At 38.4% G+C, this 20,574-nt stretch overlaps 1 protein-coding gene across 1 annotated transcript in view; it reads right to left on the bottom strand.

Annotated features, from left to right (window-relative positions):
- Positions 1-20,574, bottom strand: part of LOC131856319 (uncharacterized) — a 75,051-nt gene that overhangs the window by 34,386 nt on the left and 20,091 nt on the right. The window contains exon 2 of the mRNA XM_059207949.1: positions 4,706-5,000. Coding sequence (XP_059063932.1) covers positions 4,706-5,000 — 295 coding nt within the window. The remainder of the gene's footprint in view (positions 1-4,705; positions 5,001-20,574) is intronic.

Genomic DNA, 20,574 nt, shown 5'->3' with positions numbered 1-20,574 from the left:
AGTTCTTGGTAGAACAGCTTTGGATTCCTGCTTATGATATCCCCGAATCCGAAATGATATGTTGCCTTGTCGGTTCTGAATCCCCATGGTATGGTGAGTTCTACACCTATCTCCGCAATCACACCCTTCCTCCCAGCCAATCAAATAACCAACGTAAAACCTTCATTCGCCAAACTGCTCGATATACCATTATTGTTGAAACCCTACACCACTACGGTCTTGATGGTACTCTCCTTCAATATCTAGAACAAGGTGAGATAACAAAGGCTTTGGAAGAAGTCCATGAAGGAATTTGCAGGACTCACTCAAGTGGTCCGTCACTAGCCAAGAAACTCCTACACAATGGATACTATTGGCCATCTATGGAAAAAGATTCCTACTAGTTTGTCAGAAAATGCAAGAAATGTCAAGTTCATGGCGACCTGATACATGCACTAGCCCAGGAACTACAACCAATCACAACACCATGGCCTTTTTGTCAATGGGGCCTTGACCTTGTGGGTAAGATTCACCCATCTTCATCCAATGGCCATAAATTCATTATTACCGCCACCGAATATTTCACAAAGTGGATCGAAGCTGTTCCACTTACCCAAGTCACCAGCAAGCAGATCGCCTCATTCATCCTCAACTACATCATCTGCCGGTATGGTGTGCCCATGTCCATCATCACAGATAATGGTCTTTCTTTCAAAAATCAGGATGTCCGTGAACTTTGTGAGAAATTTCATATCCAACACCGCTTTTCCACCCCCTATTACCCACAAGGAAATGGTTAGGCCGAAGCATCGAATAAAAACATATTAAGAATCCTCAAGAAGACAGTCAATGATGCCGGTCGTGATTGGCATGTTCAATTGAATCCAGCACTATGGGCATATCGAACTAGTATTCGAACCCCTATAGGCGCAACTCCCTACTCATTGGTCTATGGAGCATAAGCTATCTTGCCTATTGAGGTCGAGACACCATCACTATGGGTTTCCTTACATAATCTCATTGATGATGAAGCCTACAGAGTATCCCGTCTTTAGGACTTAGAGTTACTAGATGAGAAGTGACAAGCTACATACAACCATCTCAAAGCCTATCAGCAATGCATGAGCAGAAGCTACAATCACCAAATTAGACCTTGTACATTTGAGGTAGGTGATCTTGTTTGAACCAAACAGAGAACATCAGAGCAAGTTTGAATCAAACTGGCTGGGCCCATATGTTGTCACTATTGTATTCGGGTTCGGGGCATATCAGTTGGCTACATCAGAAGGCGAACCGCTCGCAGATCCAATCAACAACATGCACCTCAAACAATTTTTATACCTAATTTGTACAGAGCATTAGGCTCCCTTGCATACCAGAAAATACCAAAAACATCCAGATAAAATGACCTAAAGAAAATACAAAAACATCCAAAAAGTAAAGAAAAAATCATGCATCCAAACGGTGAACAACCACTCCGGTGGCACCTTGGGTAAGTGCGATGGTGAAAAACTGGCAAACAGACGCCACTTGTAAAGGCTATGGCTCCATTGTTTTTCTGACTTGTTGCACTCACATTATTCTTCATACATATATCCATCCATCCATCAACCATGGCTTGTTATAAATCTACAAATCCAAGAAAGTACTACATGCATCCTGCATCCCGCTTTTTTATAGTCATGTCTAAACTGGGGGCAATTCCCTTAAACTATTGATGGAAGTGGATTCTACATTGTCTTGTGATTCATTAAAGTTCTTCATTTAAAACTATCTCACAAAATCCACAAACATTCAAAACAATTCAAAATCCACAAACATTCAAAACAATTCAAAATCCAAAAACATCCAAAAACACTTCAAAATCCAAAAACATCCAAAAACACTTCAAAATCCAAAAAACATTCAAAACACAAAAACATTAAAAATATATCATAAAATCCAAAAACATCAGAAAACATAAAAAATCCAACAAAAACATGGCAACACATTGTACATACTCATCCGAGCAGATACAAAAACAAACATTGAACAATTTTTGCACGATGATCACTTCTCAAAATTGACCAAACAATCAACATCAACAATCAAACTGTCTTCAACGAGGATGCATCCTTCCTTACCAACACAAAGACAAAATGATGTTTTCTTTGACAAGAAAATTGTGTTAAGCTATCAAATACTTGGCTGATTTGTGAGTACAATCATTCGTTTATCTGTATCGGGATCTTTCAGCATTATTTTGTATCGTTTGCGCATTATTTTTGATGAAGTACTGGGGCATGTACTAATGGTGTATACGTGGGAAGTTCACCAAGATACGTGATCTTATGCCAAAATGCAGTCATAGATCATTACGGCTTGTTGACTACAACGTATACCTTGACCATATGAGCATGAACCATTACCAAGGATCCTTATTCTTTATTCTTTATATATATACTATTTGTTTGCAGGTACAATGCTCATTATTTGGTTCCTCCTCATCCAAATTGGATAAAGGTTTTATCTCTTATTACAGTATGCACTTGTCTCAGGATATGATCATCCTAAGATCAAGGAGGACGATCCAAGTCATGCATGAACGGAGATAATCCTTGTCTGTTCCGCAAGCAATACTTTGGTCGACTTGACCCTTATATCAAGTCGTTTGTATTAACTTGCTATATAAAATCCATGTAAGGAATACTCAGGTCATCTTGAATCATTATGTCAAGATGCTTGTATTCTCTTCCAACATTTTAAAGCTCAATGATGAAAATAGAGCACTATGGATCATCATTTCATCTCATCTGTTTATATATTGCATTCCGTTGCATATCACCCATCCATTCATTCATTCATATGTAGGATTTATATGCAAAATATAACCATTTAAAGCTGGTCTTGGATACAATCATGACTGAGTACTCTGATATATCATCAATGCATCAAGCAAAGTCTCAAAAACCTTGCATTCCTCATAGTCATATCATCGTCACATTTAGGTGCATCTTGCATTAAGACCATTCATGTCATTTTTAACTTAATATTGCATATAGTTCATTTTTGACATTAGTTTTCATTAATCATTGGCATCATTGCATAAATCATAAATAATTAGATTCATTCGTGGGATCAAATTGTCTTTGGTTGTTTTAAATCATTTACTAGGCATTCATTTAGTGTCAATTATCCATCATCATTTCATCATTCTTCATCATTTATCATTGCATACATTCATTAGTGAAAAGGTGCATTCATTCATCCATTATTAAAGTATCTTATTATGCTCATTTTAGGATTCATTCACATTGCATTCATTATCCTCTTTTTAATTGCATTAAGGTGTAGTTATTAAAACCATCAGTTATAATATCATCATATTATCATTTTTACTTAAACATATTTACGCATTTAGAATCATAAAACCATTTGTTTCCAAAAACACATTTGTTCATACCAATTTATATATATCCATTTATACATATGCATTCATTTAAACATTATCATATAAACATTTATACTTTACATTTTGTTTATCCATATTACATTCATCTAAAAACATCTAGATGCATATCCATACATAAACATCATTCATTCAACCATTGCATTAACATCATCACATAAATTATCTCATCATTATATTGCAATAGGAAACACCAAAATCTTGTTCATAAATCATCATAACGCATACATCATCATCATGGCATTGCATACATAAAGCATTACATCAAAAATCAAACAAATCATACATATATAAACCTACATTCATCTATCAGTATACAACATTGTAAAAACATGCACATAGGAATCATCTCATCAATGCATAACATATACACGTCTATCTAAAGTAATAAAATCATAAAATCAACATCTTGCATAAACATCCATACATATCAACTGCATATCATCAAAATATGGGACCTCCTCATATATATCATCTCCTCTATGAGAGTACAACGAAGTCTACAAAATCGGCTACCAAGAGCCATCCAAGATACAGTCCAAAAATAAACAATGATGCAATATATATATGCAAAAATGCTCTCTCAAATGCCACTCTGGCCAGATGCTGTACCACCATCGCCACCTGCTCCCCCACTGGTACCCGCACCACCTGATCCATCTCTCAGTGGAGGCCTCATCAAACCCCCACTCCCTCCTGCATCCCCTGATCTCTCCCTCTGTAGAGGACCCATCACACCCCCACTGCTCTGCATCCTTTGCGATCACTCAGATCTTGCATGCTGCATCTGCGAATAGCTCAATGCTCGCTGACTGGCTGGCACCACTTGCTCATATAAACCCTGCCAGTACTCTATCTCTGCCTATGCTCACCGCATCTCCCTCATCAGCTCCCCCGTAGGCCCCTGTGCTCCTACTCCAATCCAGACTCTCTCCTGCAGCTCTGCTAATCTCTCCACCGCACTATCCCTCTCCTGCAGCACTATAGCTAGCTCTGACTCTCGTGCAAATAGCTGCACATCCCTAGCCGCCACCTCCGCCTCCAACTCCTCCACCCATGCATTTGATGCCTCAAGACGAGACTGCAAATGAACTATCAATTGCTCTTGCACATCTCCACCTGATCCCTCCCCGGTATCCATAGCAGCCTCACCTATACCACCCTCTCCAGTGGCTCCCTCCCCTCTCTCCCTCGGTATCTCCCTCTCCATCCCTCTCCTGCCCAATCTCACTCCTCCCTATACCAACGGTCCCTATGACATCCGTAGGGGTAGTCCACCTCTCCCTCTCCACTGAATCTGAACCCCCAACCCACCACCTCCTCCACCACCTCCTCCCCTGTCTCCATCATCTCCTCTCCCTCCAAGGCCTGCTATCGGACCTCGCCCTCCTCCCCTCCCCCTCCTCCGTCCCCTCTCATCCTTAAACTCGGGCACTAGCTCTGCTGGATCTGATATGAGTGGAATCGGATGGGCCGTAATATACTGTGTATACTCCTTTGAAACCCTTGCATCCACGACCCTCGGTCGTATGTCCCACGATCTCGCCTGCAGCGTCTGGAACTCCGCTAGTGCCTGATCATACGGCAACACTGGCCCCCATGCATACCTCTCTCAAATCACCTGCGCATACTCCCCTGATTCACTAGGCAATCCCTGCTGCCATCCAAACTGTCTCAGAACTCTCCCGGGCACCTGTCTCTTCACATGGTACGAGGTCCTCCCAATGAGGAATCGAGTCATAAAAACATAGGGCAGTGCCTCTACATCATCATCCCATGGCTCACACTCCAGGTATGGTCGCCATATGATTGCATCAAGATCGTCCAACGCCCGTTGCCACCACTCTAACTTCCCCAGGTGGGGCTGATTCATCATGCCGCTATACATAAACATGTACGGTTGATCCACTGCATGGAACCTAAGACTCACAGGTCGAGTCACTGGTAGGTGCTCCCAGGCCCAAATATGAAGCAGTGTCACTCCCACTACTAGGGAACTTCTCCTCCGGTACACCACCTCATGGAGCTCCTGATACAAGTGTGCCAACATGCATGGCTTCCAAGAAAAATGGGTCCCCTCGGTAATCATCATTTCGATCACTTGCCCCCACCCCACGACCAAACCATGTGATCGCCTGTCCGGACACAGAAGTCCTCCCATGATACCTGATAGAACTACTGGTAGAGGCTCATATAACGCAGCTATCTCCTCCCATGCAATAGAACCATCATCAATAACAACATCCTCATCAAAGAACCTCTGAACTGCAAGGGTCCCCTAGGATCTGTCATACGTGACCAGCTCCCCCCGAATCGGAATCCGCAGGATGCGCCACACATCTTCTAGGGTCACTGTCATCTCCCCCTATGCCAGATGGAAGGTGCACGTCTCGCTGTGCCACCGCTCTACTAATGCTGTGATCAATCCGTGATTCATACGAATCACGGGCATGTGCATCACCTCATACAATCCGGTCGCGGTAATACAATCTATCTCAGCCTCTGTTAATCGATCCCGTAACCCCTGTGTTGCCGGGTGTCTCTCGCGTAACTGCAACATGCCTAGATCCTCCTACACATGGGCATCAATCACTCCTCATTAGTTGTTTTGTTTTCAAACTTTTTTAAGTTTAAACCTAGACTATCAACAGATACTTTGATTAAGTATCTTCGGGTCTCAATAGGTAAGCAATCATGGCAACCTAGACTTCAACAGACATTTATCCTAATGACCTAAGTCTCATCAGGCTACTATGGTTTAAAACAACTCCCACTTCACATCGCCATCCATCCATCATTGACATCTGGAGATTTTATTCAAACAAACTGGGGCATCTGTCTATCTTAAACACAAAAAGTGCTATTTACCAACAAAAGTGCTAGTTTATCAACAATAGCGCTAAAACCCTATCAAAAGCACTCAATTAGCTATACGAAAGTGCTCAAACATTAAATGCGCTAAAACAACCTCACAATAGCGCTCATTAAAAGCAATAGCGCTCAAATCAGCACTCAATAGCGCTTATTAATCAAAAGCACCTAAACATGCATGCAATAGCGCTAAAACAAAATAAAAGCGCTCAAACAATAGGCCAATAGTGCCATTGCGGCATAGTAGCGCTAGTTAATTGAGCAAAAGCACCAAAACACAGTTTTAGTGCTATTGCTTTGACTCAACTTGGACTCAACAAAAAATGTATCAAAAATGCATAAAAATTAAAATTTCAAATTTGCATACCGCTGGTCCGTAGCCGTCTGGCCGCTGGAATCGACGAACTCGCTCAAACCGGTGCTCAGCAACTGGTACAGGCATCTTGACTGCTGCTCACTCCTCTCACAAGTCACTTTTAGAGCTCTGAATTCACAATGGTCGTGGTTACAAATGATCCTGTTTTCACCCATTTTTCCCTATTTAAACCCTTCATAGTCATCGTAATTTTCCCTCGCTCATCGCCATGGTCGCTGTAACCTTCTCGAGCCTCCCATTTCTCCACTGTACTCCTGATTTCTTCTCTTTTTCACCTGCGTTACTAACTTCTTCTCTTCTACCACCTTGCCAATTTTCATTCTTTTTCGAGAGATCGCCCGATTTTTTTGAAATTTTTTCGGCCCATCTCTTGAGGGGGCATACCACCCATTAAATTTATATTTTATGGGGCATATTCTTCACACCTATTTTTCTTTCTTTGAAACGACGCGATAAACTGCACCGTCTTAAAGAGGGGCAATTGTAGTCACATAAATCTGTCCAGTTTAATTAAATGAATATTTGCTATTTATTTAATTAAAAATCCACTAGCCATCAGTTAATTAAATTAATATTTAATTAATTCATCTTCAAACATTCTCCTATTAATTAAATAAATTATTCAATTTATTTTAATTAATTCACTATACCAAATTTACAATCAATTAAATGAATAAATTCTATTTATTTAATTAAATCCCCCTTTTCCTCTTTTAAATAAATTAACATTTATTTAAATCATTTAAAAGCCCCCCCCACTTGCATTTTCCTACAAATGCAACTTGCACACATTTATTGAAATAAACTAATTTTATTTTAAATAAAAATACTATTTTCCCTCACCCACCAAATCCAATTGCAAAATCTAATCCTCTTCTAGATTCTTCTAGCCCCTTCCTAATTAGCCTAATCCATCCCCTAATTATTGTCACATTCCTAAGCAAAATGGAGTCACTTCTCAAAGACTTCAAAAGTCTTTGAAAAGCATTTAATGCTTTGTGTGTTCAAACAACTTAAACTCTAAAGTCTTCAAAGACCACTAATGGCTCTTACATGACCATTAATGGCTCTTACATAACCATTTATGGTTATTCCAAACTTGTCCCCCCAAACATTTATTGCTTTGACCATATTTATCCCTCTTGCCTTTGCACAAGAATTTATCCATTGGATAAAAGCTTTATTCTTTGAATAAAGAGTTTATTCATTTAATTAACCTTGACCTTAACTCCCAAAGTCATGTCAAGCATTTAATGCTTATTCCCTCTCCTCTCAACCTATCTCATATTGACACTTGTCATCCTGGAATTGGGTTGAAAGCTCTCACATGGATTTGAAATCATTCAATCTCGACCCTTGTTGAGATTACTCAATCTCAACCATCCATTGCTCCATTTTTCCTATAAATAGAGCCCATTTCTTCATAATCCAGATCCTGAAAACTTGTATGCATTTAACCTATATGCATTTTAGAGAGCATTTAGCATAGAAAACTAATATCTTTATTATTTTACTTAAAATCAATCATTTTAATAGCATCTAGTATTTTAGTTTTTCATTTCACATTTGAAACAAAATACCCAAATCTCAATCCTCCATAAGCATCCATAGTGCAAAAAGCTGCTGAGAGCTACACTATTTTGGAACTTGGAGAGGAGAGGAACAAAGGAGAAGAAGCTAAGAGCATGTTAGGAGGTATTTGGAGATGTCTCATCATATTTGCTTCTTTAGTTAAATATGCTTTCATGTTTTTAGTATCTCTTTTGATATGCCTGTTAGATTAGTTTTTGATTGATTAACACTAACGGTTTCTTGTGTGTGTGTTATTTATCTTAGACTAACCTTGTCCATTTTGCAGAGCATCAAGTATTTATTTATGTGATTGGCTTATTGGTTGCTTTACTTCTTTCAATTCTATATGTATCGGTATACCAGTTGGTGTATGCATGTTTTAATAAGGTTAAAACTGATTATTGCGATAGAACACAGATTCACCCCCCCATCTTAGTTTTATTGGATTCCAACAATTGGTATCAGAGCCTTGTGCCTTGGAGGAAGTTTAACAACTTGAGGAAGATCTTGAATCTGGAATCCATGGATATGAGTTTGGAGAAGCAACTTGAGGTCGCACTTGAATATTATGATGTTGAAAGGATGAAGAATTTGAAGCTACAAGATGAATTGAATTCTGCTCAGGAATTCATTCTTGTCCTACAGGAGATACTGTCATCTGTTCAGGCTAGAAGGAAGGAATTTTTGCAAAATAAGGATAATGATGAAAAATATGCACTTAATGAGAGATGTCTGAAGCCGAGTTAGGAGAACATGGTTATGAGGAATGAAATACAAGCTATAACTATGAGGATGTCTAAAGAGATTGAGGACCAGAAGCAAAAGGAAGAAAATATTGCTCTATCTCTGAAGAACAAATTTGAAGAATGTGGTATGTTTGTTTCATGAAAATGATATGCTACGAACTGATTTAGTACAATCCCAGGAGTAATGAACAAGAGCTTGAGAGACTAATAATAATTCTGAAAGATGATTTGACTATAGAAAGTGATTATAAAGAAAAAATAAAGATTATTTCAGCACAACTAGATGAGTTATTGAAGAGACAAAGGCATAATGGAGATTCCAGAGGACTTGGATTTGAACAAGGACAGAGTTCCGGTACTGCAAATGAAGATAAAAACCATAAGGCATTGGTAAGGCAGTTTAATGCTTATAAATTTAATGGTAGATTCTCTGTTTGTAATAAATTTGGTCACATGGCTAAGCAATGTATAAATAGAGCAAATCGGAACCCTGATTCTGCTCCTGGTCAATGTTCTAAATGTAATAAGTATGGTCATAAGATAGAAGATTGCAGAATGAATGTTGTTATGCATGTGGAAAATTTGGACATATGGCTAATCAGTGCAGGTCAAGCAAATACACCGGTTTTAGCAAATCAATTCAAAAGAACAATGTTACATGTTATGAATGTAAAGAGGTTGGACATATTTCTAAGTTTTACAGAGGTAGAAATCCACCGGTGGTAATGGAGGAGAAAATGAGAAAGGAAAAGAGAAGGTTAATGAAATCTGACAGGATCATACCCAGAGATGGGTCAGGAAGACATAATAACAATCAATAGATGGAAATGCATCGGTTACTCAACCGGCAGAGGAGGTTGCTCCTGCATCAGTAGGAAGCTAATCCGATAACTAAGGTAGATGCCTTAGGGGTAGAAAAAATTCATGAAGATGCTGCATATACCTCGGGAAGAGGTTCTGGAAGATGTTCCAGACATTGGAGATGCTTATCTGGCATGAAGTTGTTTGGTTGAGATCTGGTATCTTCCACTGAAAATCATTAATGTCAATGAAATATTAGGGTTTCTTGGAGGATAAAAGGTCAAATTCACTTCATTTCTGATCACTTTGCATTCAGAGCGATTCAGAGCAACTTAGAGGAAGTCTAAGGCAATTCAGAGCAATCGATATCATCTTGAGCAATTTCACCAGTGATTTGAAGAGATCTTTAGGATTTTTCACTGGCAGCTATTCATAGGTATTTATCTTCAATCATGGAAGAAGGATCATCATCTGTACCTATATTTGTTGCAAATCTGACTATTATTGAGGTCAAGGACCGTCCCAGGCTGATTTTCAAGTGATATCCGCATGTTGCTACCCTGGATGACTCGGTTGGTGCTTTTTCCCATGTCCCAGAAGGAGTCGTGTATGTCCAAGATGTAAGAGCTTACATTCACTTTCATATTGAGGATTTAGGAATGACTGATATTAAGATCATGTACATGAATGAGCTAATGGGAGATTCTGGAAAGATTAAGCCTGAATACCAACATATTGTGGATTTAGGGTTTACTGATAATTTGGATATTCTAGAATTTGAAGATGAAATTGTTAGGTATGTTTTGAGCAGGGTGCATGGAGAGTTTATCTATTTGGATAGACCATATAAGATTACGAAGGAGGCCATCAGGGCAATCACCGGTTTACTGCAAGTTGGACAACGTCCGGAGAAGAAAGTTTCAAATGATCAGGTCAACAACATCACCAACGCAACATCATACAAGAGCTCAATGAGGATCAATACTATCACTGATGCATATATTATATTTGAAAGCATGGTCATCGGTTACAAGGTAGCACAATCAAACTGACTAAATTTTGTTTCTAGCTCCTGCATTTATGCAACTCATAAAATGATAAGAGAGAATGAGAAGTTAGATCTATGTGGTTGAGTGTTGGATGAACTGTTGATTAACCTAGGAAATATTAAAGGAGAAAAGAAAGGAACATTCCGGTATGGTAACCTAATTGTCTGTTTAATGCTATTTTTCATCAATGAGACTCCTAGTTTTGGGAAGAAAAAATGGGCATTCGATATCCCACTAGGGAGGCAACTAAAACAATCAATTGCTACATTGGGTAGTTAGAGAGATGACAAAGTGTGGTGTTACTTTAAATCATTTCAAAAGGCTATGAATTCTAGGATGAGGGTTCCAAAGCACATTGTTGAGAAGTACTCAACTGAGATATGCTTCATGGTTAAGAAAGATGAAACTTTGATGGAAGCTGTAAGGCCCCGAAAGATTTGGTTTGAGGAAATGGGTTATGAAGTTGATGCACAGATTCTTGATTCTTATGCACAAATGCTAATTGATGCACCAGCAGATGAAACTATAAAAACCTTTGGTACTGCTATGCAGAAGATGCAAGAGGTTGAAACTGAGTTCAACTGGAAGAAGAGAGAGAAACAGGAGGGCAAGGCAAGTAAATTTGTGGAAAAGGTTTCATAGGACATCAAAGAATTGATTGATGTTGTCCTGGAGAAAGTCATGAAGAGGAAAGAACCAGAAATATTCATTGAACCTATTGCAGTTGATTTTGGATACGAGGATGACACACCCTTAGCATTCAAAATGGTATTGAGGAAGAAAACTGAAGAGATCAAGGTAGAAGCTAAGAAGCAATCGGTTAGGAAAGTTACTATTAGGGTATCGACATAGAAAAGAGCACCAAAAGAAACACCTTCAGCCCCATCTGATACTAGAAGGAGAAAGAAGAAGGATGACATTGATATTGAATCTGATAATGATGAACAAAGAGAAGTAGAGGAAGCAATTTTGTTGTATTTGGATATATATAAGAAAGCCTTGTTAGAAATTGAAGACCGAATACCGACACAGTTGTATGACATGTTAGATGCTAGAAGACTATCAACGATGAAAGAGGATATGCATATAAAGATTCAAGAATTGTTATATGTTTGTGTTTCTATTGCTCCAGAGTTGATAGACAAGACACTTGAGGTTGCAAATAGGAAAATATTTAACTGCAAGCACAAAATAATTTGTCTTATGTTAGGTAGAGTAAATGAGATAATCAAGGAGACCCACAAGGCATGGGTTAAGTTATTTGAAGAGAACCGTGGTTTTTATAATTCACCAGAACCTAAGATAGATACTGCAGACATCCTGATTGAAGGGAAAGGTAAAGGTATTATGGGTACTTCACCCTCAATTTTGAAAAACATTAAGATAGTAGATATTGAGCCCCCGATAGATAAAAATGTACAGGCAAATGTTGAGATACCGGTAGATACAGAGAGTGTAAAGGTTGATAATGTACAAGTTACTAATGTTGAGGACAATATTCCTCTGGATACAAATGTACAAGATGAGGTTATAGTTCCTAGGGAGGAATCGATAGTTACTGAGACTACACCAAGTGGTGAAGCCACCAGTGCAAGTGAGGAAGCTATAAAGGTTAAATCATCAGAGGAGAAGAAAGGGGAATCCGATAGGGAATCGGTAGTGAGTCCATCATTCTTGTCAATTGACACCTTGCAGGTTGAAAAGAAAAGCATAACCGAGATGAGTTCTACTGAACTCATGATGATGGATGCACAAAAAATGTTGAAGGAGGAATCTATTGATAAAGGGATTATTGATCAGTCTATCACTATTTTGCATAGACTAGTCCCAGAGTGCAAGTTTGACAGAGAAGCGAGCCCATTCGACAAGCTTAAGACAATCACAGAGCACATTTCAAAGGATTTTCAGTCCTTGCAATAGATATAAAACCGACAAAACCTAGAGAGGCTCACATAGGCAAAGAGAGCTACATTTGATCAAGTGATTGAGTTTGAGAGGAAGGAGATTACTGAAAAGTTGAAATTGATAGATAATGCATTGAGGTAGTGTACTAATATCTATAGAGTATGTTGTAATATAGGTTTATTTACAATTGAGATAGATATAAAGATTAAGGATATTCAGGAGGAGATTGTAGGTATAGCCAATTCTTTTAATGGATTGAATTCATTGACTACATCTATTGATGGTAAGATTTTGGTTTTGGAAGTCCAAGTTTTTGCTCTTGAGAAAGAAAAAGATAAAATCATAAGGAGAGCCAGAATTCTTAGAGGTTTGGTGAGTCCTCAGTTGGATTCATTAAGTGTACATAAGAAGGAGTGTATAGATATGGTTGGTAAGCCCACACCGACAGAGCTTAATGAGAAAGAGTCATTTGCCCATATGCTAAATGGACTCGTATCTATTTCCAACACTTTCAAATCTAGTTGGGATACCTATCTAGAGCTTTTGGAGAAGGCCTATCCAGATATTTTCAAATACATTCAACTCCGGTAAGGTTTTTTGGGACATATTCATTGTACAATCTTTCTTTCTTTGTCCCAGTTTTTGGTACTTTTTGGTATTTTTGATGGCATTGATGTCAAAGGGGGAGAGATATTGATGTGAAAAAGAAAAAGGGAGTTGTATACATTATGGGGAGTATAGGTGGAAAATTATGGAGGTATGGAGTATTTTGTATTGATGGATATTTAGCTCAAGGGGAGCAGGCTCAGGATGAAACCAACAGATGGAAACCATGATCATTTTTCACGAGTGTTGCCATCAATGCTAAAGGGGGAGATTGTTGGAAATTGATACTCAATTGGTTGGTTTCAATATTTTGTCATTGATGGCAACATGGCAACTTGTTCCGGCTTCATATTTTGGTTCAGTTGTGTACCGACAAGCACTTCACAGGAACTTCACTGACACCGACACTGACAGGTTGGAAGGATTTCTTTGGTTACTGACAATGTAGGCCGATATGTTTTAGAATCAAGTTATCGGTATTAGAGGCTGACATCTTTTGGATTCGGCATTGGAAATTATTTTTGATATTCATGTATTTATGTTATTGAGCTGACATGTATATTCATATTGTAATTATCTTTGTAAGCCGACATAAGGCATGGTGAATTGTAAAGGGTATATAGGTCAGTTGGTTAGATCATTTTCAAACATGAAAGGATAGGAGAATGTGATAATGTTTTGTAATGCAAATTTTATGTAAAGGGTTATTCCGGTAAGTGTTTACGATTTTCAAATCGAAACAGACATAGCTTAACTGAAACTGTATTCAGGCATAGAAGATGCTATCTTTGCAGTTCAATCATTTCTCTGGATTGTAGTCTGGATTTGTATGTAGTCAGTGAGGCTCCTTTTGTGATTGAGTAGCATGCTCTAGGTTGTAAGCCTTCCTACAAGCGCAAGCCCCTATATTTTGTAATATCTCTTCATATGGCCAATGGGTTGATATTGTGGGTCACAAATCCCACTGTGGTTTTTCCTCTTTGAGGTTTTTCATGTATAATTCTACGTGTTATGCTATTCATTTATGTGATTGGCTTATTGGTTACTTTACTTCTTTCAATTCTATATGTACTGGTATACCAATTGGTGTATGCATGTTTTAATAAGGTTAAAATTGATTATTCTGGTAGAACACTGATTCACCCCCCGTCTCAATGTTCTTGGATTCCAATAGAGAATGCTTATTGGGAAAGTAAACAAAGAGAAGATTCATACGTCGAAACCACTAAATTTGATTCATATGGATTTGTGTGGACCTACAAGAACAAGAGGTTTGAACGGTGAAAGGTATTTCATGTTACTTATTGATTATTTCTCTGGAATGACTTGGGTTAAAATTTCTAAAGGTTAAATCTAAGGATTTTATAGATTTAAAATTTTCAAATCCATGGTTGAAAATCAAGTAGATGATAAGATTATGTGTGTAAGATCAGATAGAGGAGGAGAATTCACTTGATGGTAGTTTGATATTTTTTGTGAAATTCATGGGATTAGAAGGCACTTTAATGCTCTTAGGACTCCTCAACATAATGGTGTGGTGGAGAGGAAGAATAGGATTGTTATTGAGATGCCTAGGACTTTGTTAAAAGATGCTAATTTGGCTAATGTATATTGGAAATAAGTAGTGCATACTGCTGTGTATCTTCTTAATAGGGTGCAAATAAGAGTAAGTCATAAAAGAACACCCTATGAGCTATGGAATGAAAAATCACCTACTGTGAAGTATTTTAAAATCTTTGGAAGCAAATGATATATCATAAGAGATGAGGACAATCTTGGGAAGTTTGACTCTAGAGAAAATGAAGGGATCTCTCTAGGATATGCTATAAATAGTAAGGTTTATTGGAGTTTCAACAAAAGACTGAACAAAATAGTGGAAAGTACAAATGTGAAGGTGTGCGAAGAATGTAATCAGGTTGAACCTAATGCTGAAACTAGTATTGAGATTGTTCTAGCAGTTCTAGAGAAGACAAGTGATCCAAAAGAAAGCAAAGAGAAGGAAACAAATGATAAAGAAGAAGAAGAGGAAGATTTAGTGAAAGTTCTTGCTAAATATGTTCAGAAGCATCATTCTAAAAATCAGATATTTGGAGACAAGACAAAAGGTGTTCAGATAAGAAGGAAGATTGCAGAAGCTCAAGAATAAGCCAATTAATGTTTTCTATCTAAGATTGAGCTGAAGACTTTTGAGGAAGCAAGTAAGGATGAAAGTTGGATAAAAGCAATGGAAGAAGAATTAAATCCGATCCATAAGAATAAGACTTGGGAGTTGGTACCTAGATCAGTGGACAAGAATGAAATAGGAACTACATGGTTATTCAGGATTAAGTTGAATGAGCGAGGACAAGTGACAATGAATAAAGGAAGACTTGTATGCAAAGGATATTATCAAGTAGAAAGTATATACTTTGAAGAAACTTTTTCTCTGGTAGTAAGGATGGAAGCTATACGCATGTTTCTTGCATTTTTTGCTTACAAGAACTTTAAACTTTATCAAATGGATGTCAAATCAAAATTTTTGAATGAAGATCCAGAAGAAGAAGTTTATATTGAGCAACCAAATGGTTTTAGACCAAGAAAGGATCCTGATATGGTGTGTAGACTGAAGAAAGCATTGTATGGACTTAAAAAAGCACCGAGGGCATAGTATGCAAGATTATAGACATGTATTTGATTCAACCGAATTTTAGGAAAGGTACAACATGCAATAATTTTTATTTCAAGATTGATGGAGACACGTTGTTAATTGTTATAGTTTATGTTGATGACATTATATTTAGAGGAGATGATAGTTTATGTAAAGAGTTTTCTAAAGAGATGCAAAAAGAATTTGAAATGTCAATGATTGGTGAGTTATCTTTCTTTCTTGGGTTGCAAGTTATTCAATCAGAAAATGTAATTTTTATCTCTTAGAGCAAGTATGTGAAGGAAATGTTTAAAATTTTTGGTTTTGATGATTACAAATTAGTTAAAACTCCTTTAACCATTGGATGAAAGTTGAGAAAATATGACAAGTCTCCAGAGGTTGAACAGAAGAAGTACAAGTCGATGATTGGTGGATTGTTGTATTTGACTGTGTCCAAACTAGATATCATGCAGGTTATTTTTCTGGTAGCTAGATTTCAGGCAAATCTGAAGGTGACACATGAGAAAGCTATGAAAAGAATTTTCAGATATTTGAAAGAGAGAGTGGATTATGGACTTTGGTACAAAAAACATGGATATTTTATGTTGAAATCCTATACTGATGCAGATTGGGCTGGAAGTGTTGATGATCAGAAGAGTACTAGTGGTGGTGCATTGATTTTAGGGGACATGTTGTTCTCCTAGTTCAGTAAGAAAGAAGATTCAATTTCCCTATCTACTATTGAAGCAGAGTATGTATAGTATGTTACCGGTACAGTTGTTAACCAGAATGGTAGATTATGTTCATTGTAGTGACTCCGGTGGCATGGATTGAGGAAATTATGTCTCAGGTGATATTGGAGAAGACTTGAATGACAATGTGTTGGTTTGGTAGCCAACCTTATATGGATGCATCATTTTGATTTAACTGGTTGGATAGTTGACATGATGGTGGTGTGGTTTGGCATTGTGGTCATGTAAGATCGTGCCATAAGCTATGATGGATGTCATGGAGCTGGAAGATCATCAGTTGATCACATATACTCAACTTTATTGGTACAAGGTGCAGATTGGAGCCCTAGTTTAGGACCTGACAGGCAAAGAAGACCTGAGATATATGGTTCAAGGGGGTTTACAACTTTACATCCCTTGATTTTTTGAACCATATGACGACCAAAGAGGGAGAGTTAACTACATAGGGGGAGATCATACAGTTGGTATTAGTGTCAGCATCAACAATTAGTATCAGCAAAGTCATGTCAGAATAACTTTCTGCATATCAAAGGGGAGAAGATGTAGTCCGACCAATAGGTAAGTAAAATTCACTGATACACTCTTCATCAATTGGTATCAGACTGGTATATACAATTGGTGTTAGATGGTGTCTAAGCCCTCTATCTCAAGTGTTGCTAGATAAGAGGATGCAGAGTATAATGGTCAAAGGGGGAGAAGCAACTGGTAGAAAGTTTTGTCAGTACCCTTTTCCATTGTTGTCAAACGGGGATAAATAAGACAGTAGTATACTGGATACTACATGTGTTGACATCAATACCAAAGGCAGAGAATGTTGGCATTATGTTGGCATTGATGTCAATCGGATTGTGTTGTCATTGATGTCAATGGACATTATGGTCATTGCAGTCAACCGATAGTGTTTTCATTGATGTTAACCGGTGCGTGATGTGTTGGTATTGTATTATTGCTAACTGGTAAGGATGTGACCGGTAAGAAAGCAGGGTTGAGCTAAAGGAGAAAGTGCAGGCAACTGGTATGTAGTTGGATGTCATACAACAGGACTCCCACCAGATGAGATGATATGACTGATAAAGTTTGGGTTGCTGCAAGTTAGTAAGGCAGACAGAGGGGATGTCTACCAGGTTCTGTGCCTAATTAAAAATATGTCTGCTTAATATCAGTAAAGTTAGGTTTAGTGCATTGGTCCATTTACTGCCACCGGTAAGTGGTCATTACTGAGCTTATCTCACAACATGCATGGAATGCATCATAACCCTCTGAGATAAGATAGTCAAAGAAGTTAAAGGTAGGTGGTTGAAGGCATATACCAGGTGACCAAAGTGGAACATGAGGAAGCCTCAAGCATGTGAAACCAGAGATGTGCACCGGATCAACAAGAGTAGCCCTGATGAGCTACCAGGGATAGAAAAGGAAGGATAAGAAGTGATGATTTTATCACTTTGAAAAACCGGTTGAGATGATGTCTGGTCAAATGAAGATGAAGGTTAGGTTTAGCAGTTGCAGAAATGGAGTTACCAGAATGCTGATATTAACAGAAATCCCTATTGATGATTGATGTATGTGTTGTCATGCCACCGGTGTGATAGAATGTGTGCATTGGAGACTGTTAACATGTTAGTGTCAATCGATAAGTATGTCAACCGATAAGCGAGAAAAGAGGGAAAGTAGAAAGCTCTCATTAGATGAAGATGTGTATGGTAACTCATTCTAAATATATGCTAAGGTTTGACAAGTTTATGACTAGGCTAATGTGATCCCACTGGTAGAACATAAGACTGCATGGTTCAAAGGTTAACCGGTTAGTGCATCATCAGTATGGTAAGAGGATCAGTTGTGTGTTGTGGTCGGTGACTAAGCTTGAACTGACATAGTGGACTCTACTAAGCTTGATGCCGACAAAGACACCACGTGGAATCCAAGTGTAAAACTGGCAGTGGCAAATGAATCATGCATTGGCGGGGTAGTTGGTGATTGGTTTCACATTAAATGTTGACTGCAAAAATCATGGGATGCGGCTTGAGGCAGATCAAAAGATTGACATTTATGTTGCAACAATCATTGCACGATGTCCAGGTGCAGATCATTTTGTTGAAGGCAACCACGAGACCATTTATTATGATTGACAGAAAGTTGGGCCATGTTTGCTAAATATAGAAAACGTGTATTGGAAGAAAAGAGATCAGCAGTGATCTTTGATTACTTGCAGGTTGTCAATCCCCATGTAGATCAGATATGATTTGATACTATCCACGGTCGGTGGAAGGAATCCTAGCGTGCCATGATTGAATTGATGATTTGGTGGGAAAGCTCACATATAAATATGTAGACCAGAGATCATATAAGATGATGTTTCAGGCCCAATAGAGGAGAAGAAGAGCGTATTAGTGGTTCAGTCCAAGTGTAATTTGTGGAAGATCATAAATGACTGAGAATGTGTGGAGGTGCAACCGACAAGAGGGCTTAAGAGGTGTTTAACCGGTAAGGTTAGAGTGATCGGTAAGATGCAAAGAGTGTAGTAGTCAAGTGAACTGGTAGTGAAAAATTGCAGTGGGTTAGTGTGAGAAGAGAACCAATAGAGATCGAAGAAAGGTGAACCGACAAAGAAGAGGTAGAGCAACACAAAGAGGACTCAACCGGTAAGGTTGCAACTGAGAGTGGATGAGAGTAGGATCGGTGTGAGAAGAGGAAGACCCATTGAGAAGAGTTGAACCAATAGAGTGATTTGATTGTGAGAGGTTACATAATTCATTTGTAAGTAGGTAATAACTATTGTATTGTTTCTAATCATTGTGATAAATGAGTTGGTGCTCGGTATAGGGGTTGTTGCTCCTTGGGTTGATGCCCTAAATCATGAGGGGTTGGGGCTCCTTGGGTTGGTGCCCTAAACTTTGTAATACAAGTGTTTATTATGAGGCTAGATTGGAGTAGTAGACTCTAGTAGCATTTCTCACTGAAGTTTTTCCCACAATGGGTTTTCTTCGTATATCTGTTGTTATATGATGTACCCTTGTGTGTGCTTGCATCTTGATCTCTTCCCCTATCTCATCGGTATGTTCTCTTGGTCTTTGATATGTTAACCAGTACTCACATTTAGGATTAAAATGGTTACGTTTGGAAACCACTGATTCACCCCACCCTCTCAATGGCATCTTGTGTTCAACATACTCAAGGGAGAAAGTTGCTAAGAAGGAAGTTAGATTGGAATATATTTCTACGAAAGAGAGGGTTGCATATATTTTCATGAAGGGATTGGCAAAGGATACATTTGAGGTTATTTGGGAGAAGCTTAGGGTTACTGCCCCTGCTTCTTCTAGCTAGGTACATTATGAGGATTCATCTTTCCAAGGGGAGATTTCATGCCTATTTCATGTCTTAGATTGATTTTGTGGTTGCTCTCAGGGGGAGCAGTGGTGTGTGTTGTGTTGTTGTGACCTTTTTCCTTGATGGCAAAGGGGGAGAGATTGAGAAAGTTTGACCTTGGGGGAGAGATTGAGTAACTTCAAGGAAACGGGAGACATTGAGTATTTCTAAGAGAGAAATTGAGTAGAGATTGAGTAATACTTCTGATATGGGGATAGTTTGTGCAGATTCAGTTTGTGGAGAGATATTGAGAATTATTTTAGCTTGGTCAAGTATTGAGTAATAGAGGAGTGTGGATGCGAAGATAATCTATGAGGTTTGGTGAAGTCCAGAGAAGAAAAGTTGTGTTCGAATGACATGCAAGTTGTGCTGAGACTGTGGCAGAGATATGACAGAAAGTATTGGCAATTGAGGTCTAAGTTATGTGTGTTTAGATGTCGGTCGCTTGATGTAGAGTTCAAGGATAGCTTCATGATTAGG

Source organism: Cryptomeria japonica, chromosome 1 (assembly GCF_030272615.1).
Source record: "Cryptomeria japonica chromosome 1, Sugi_1.0, whole genome shotgun sequence".
Lineage (NCBI taxonomy): Eukaryota > Viridiplantae > Streptophyta > Pinopsida > Cupressales > Cupressaceae > Cryptomeria > Cryptomeria japonica.
This window is presented reverse-complemented; position numbering and strand designations above follow the sequence as displayed.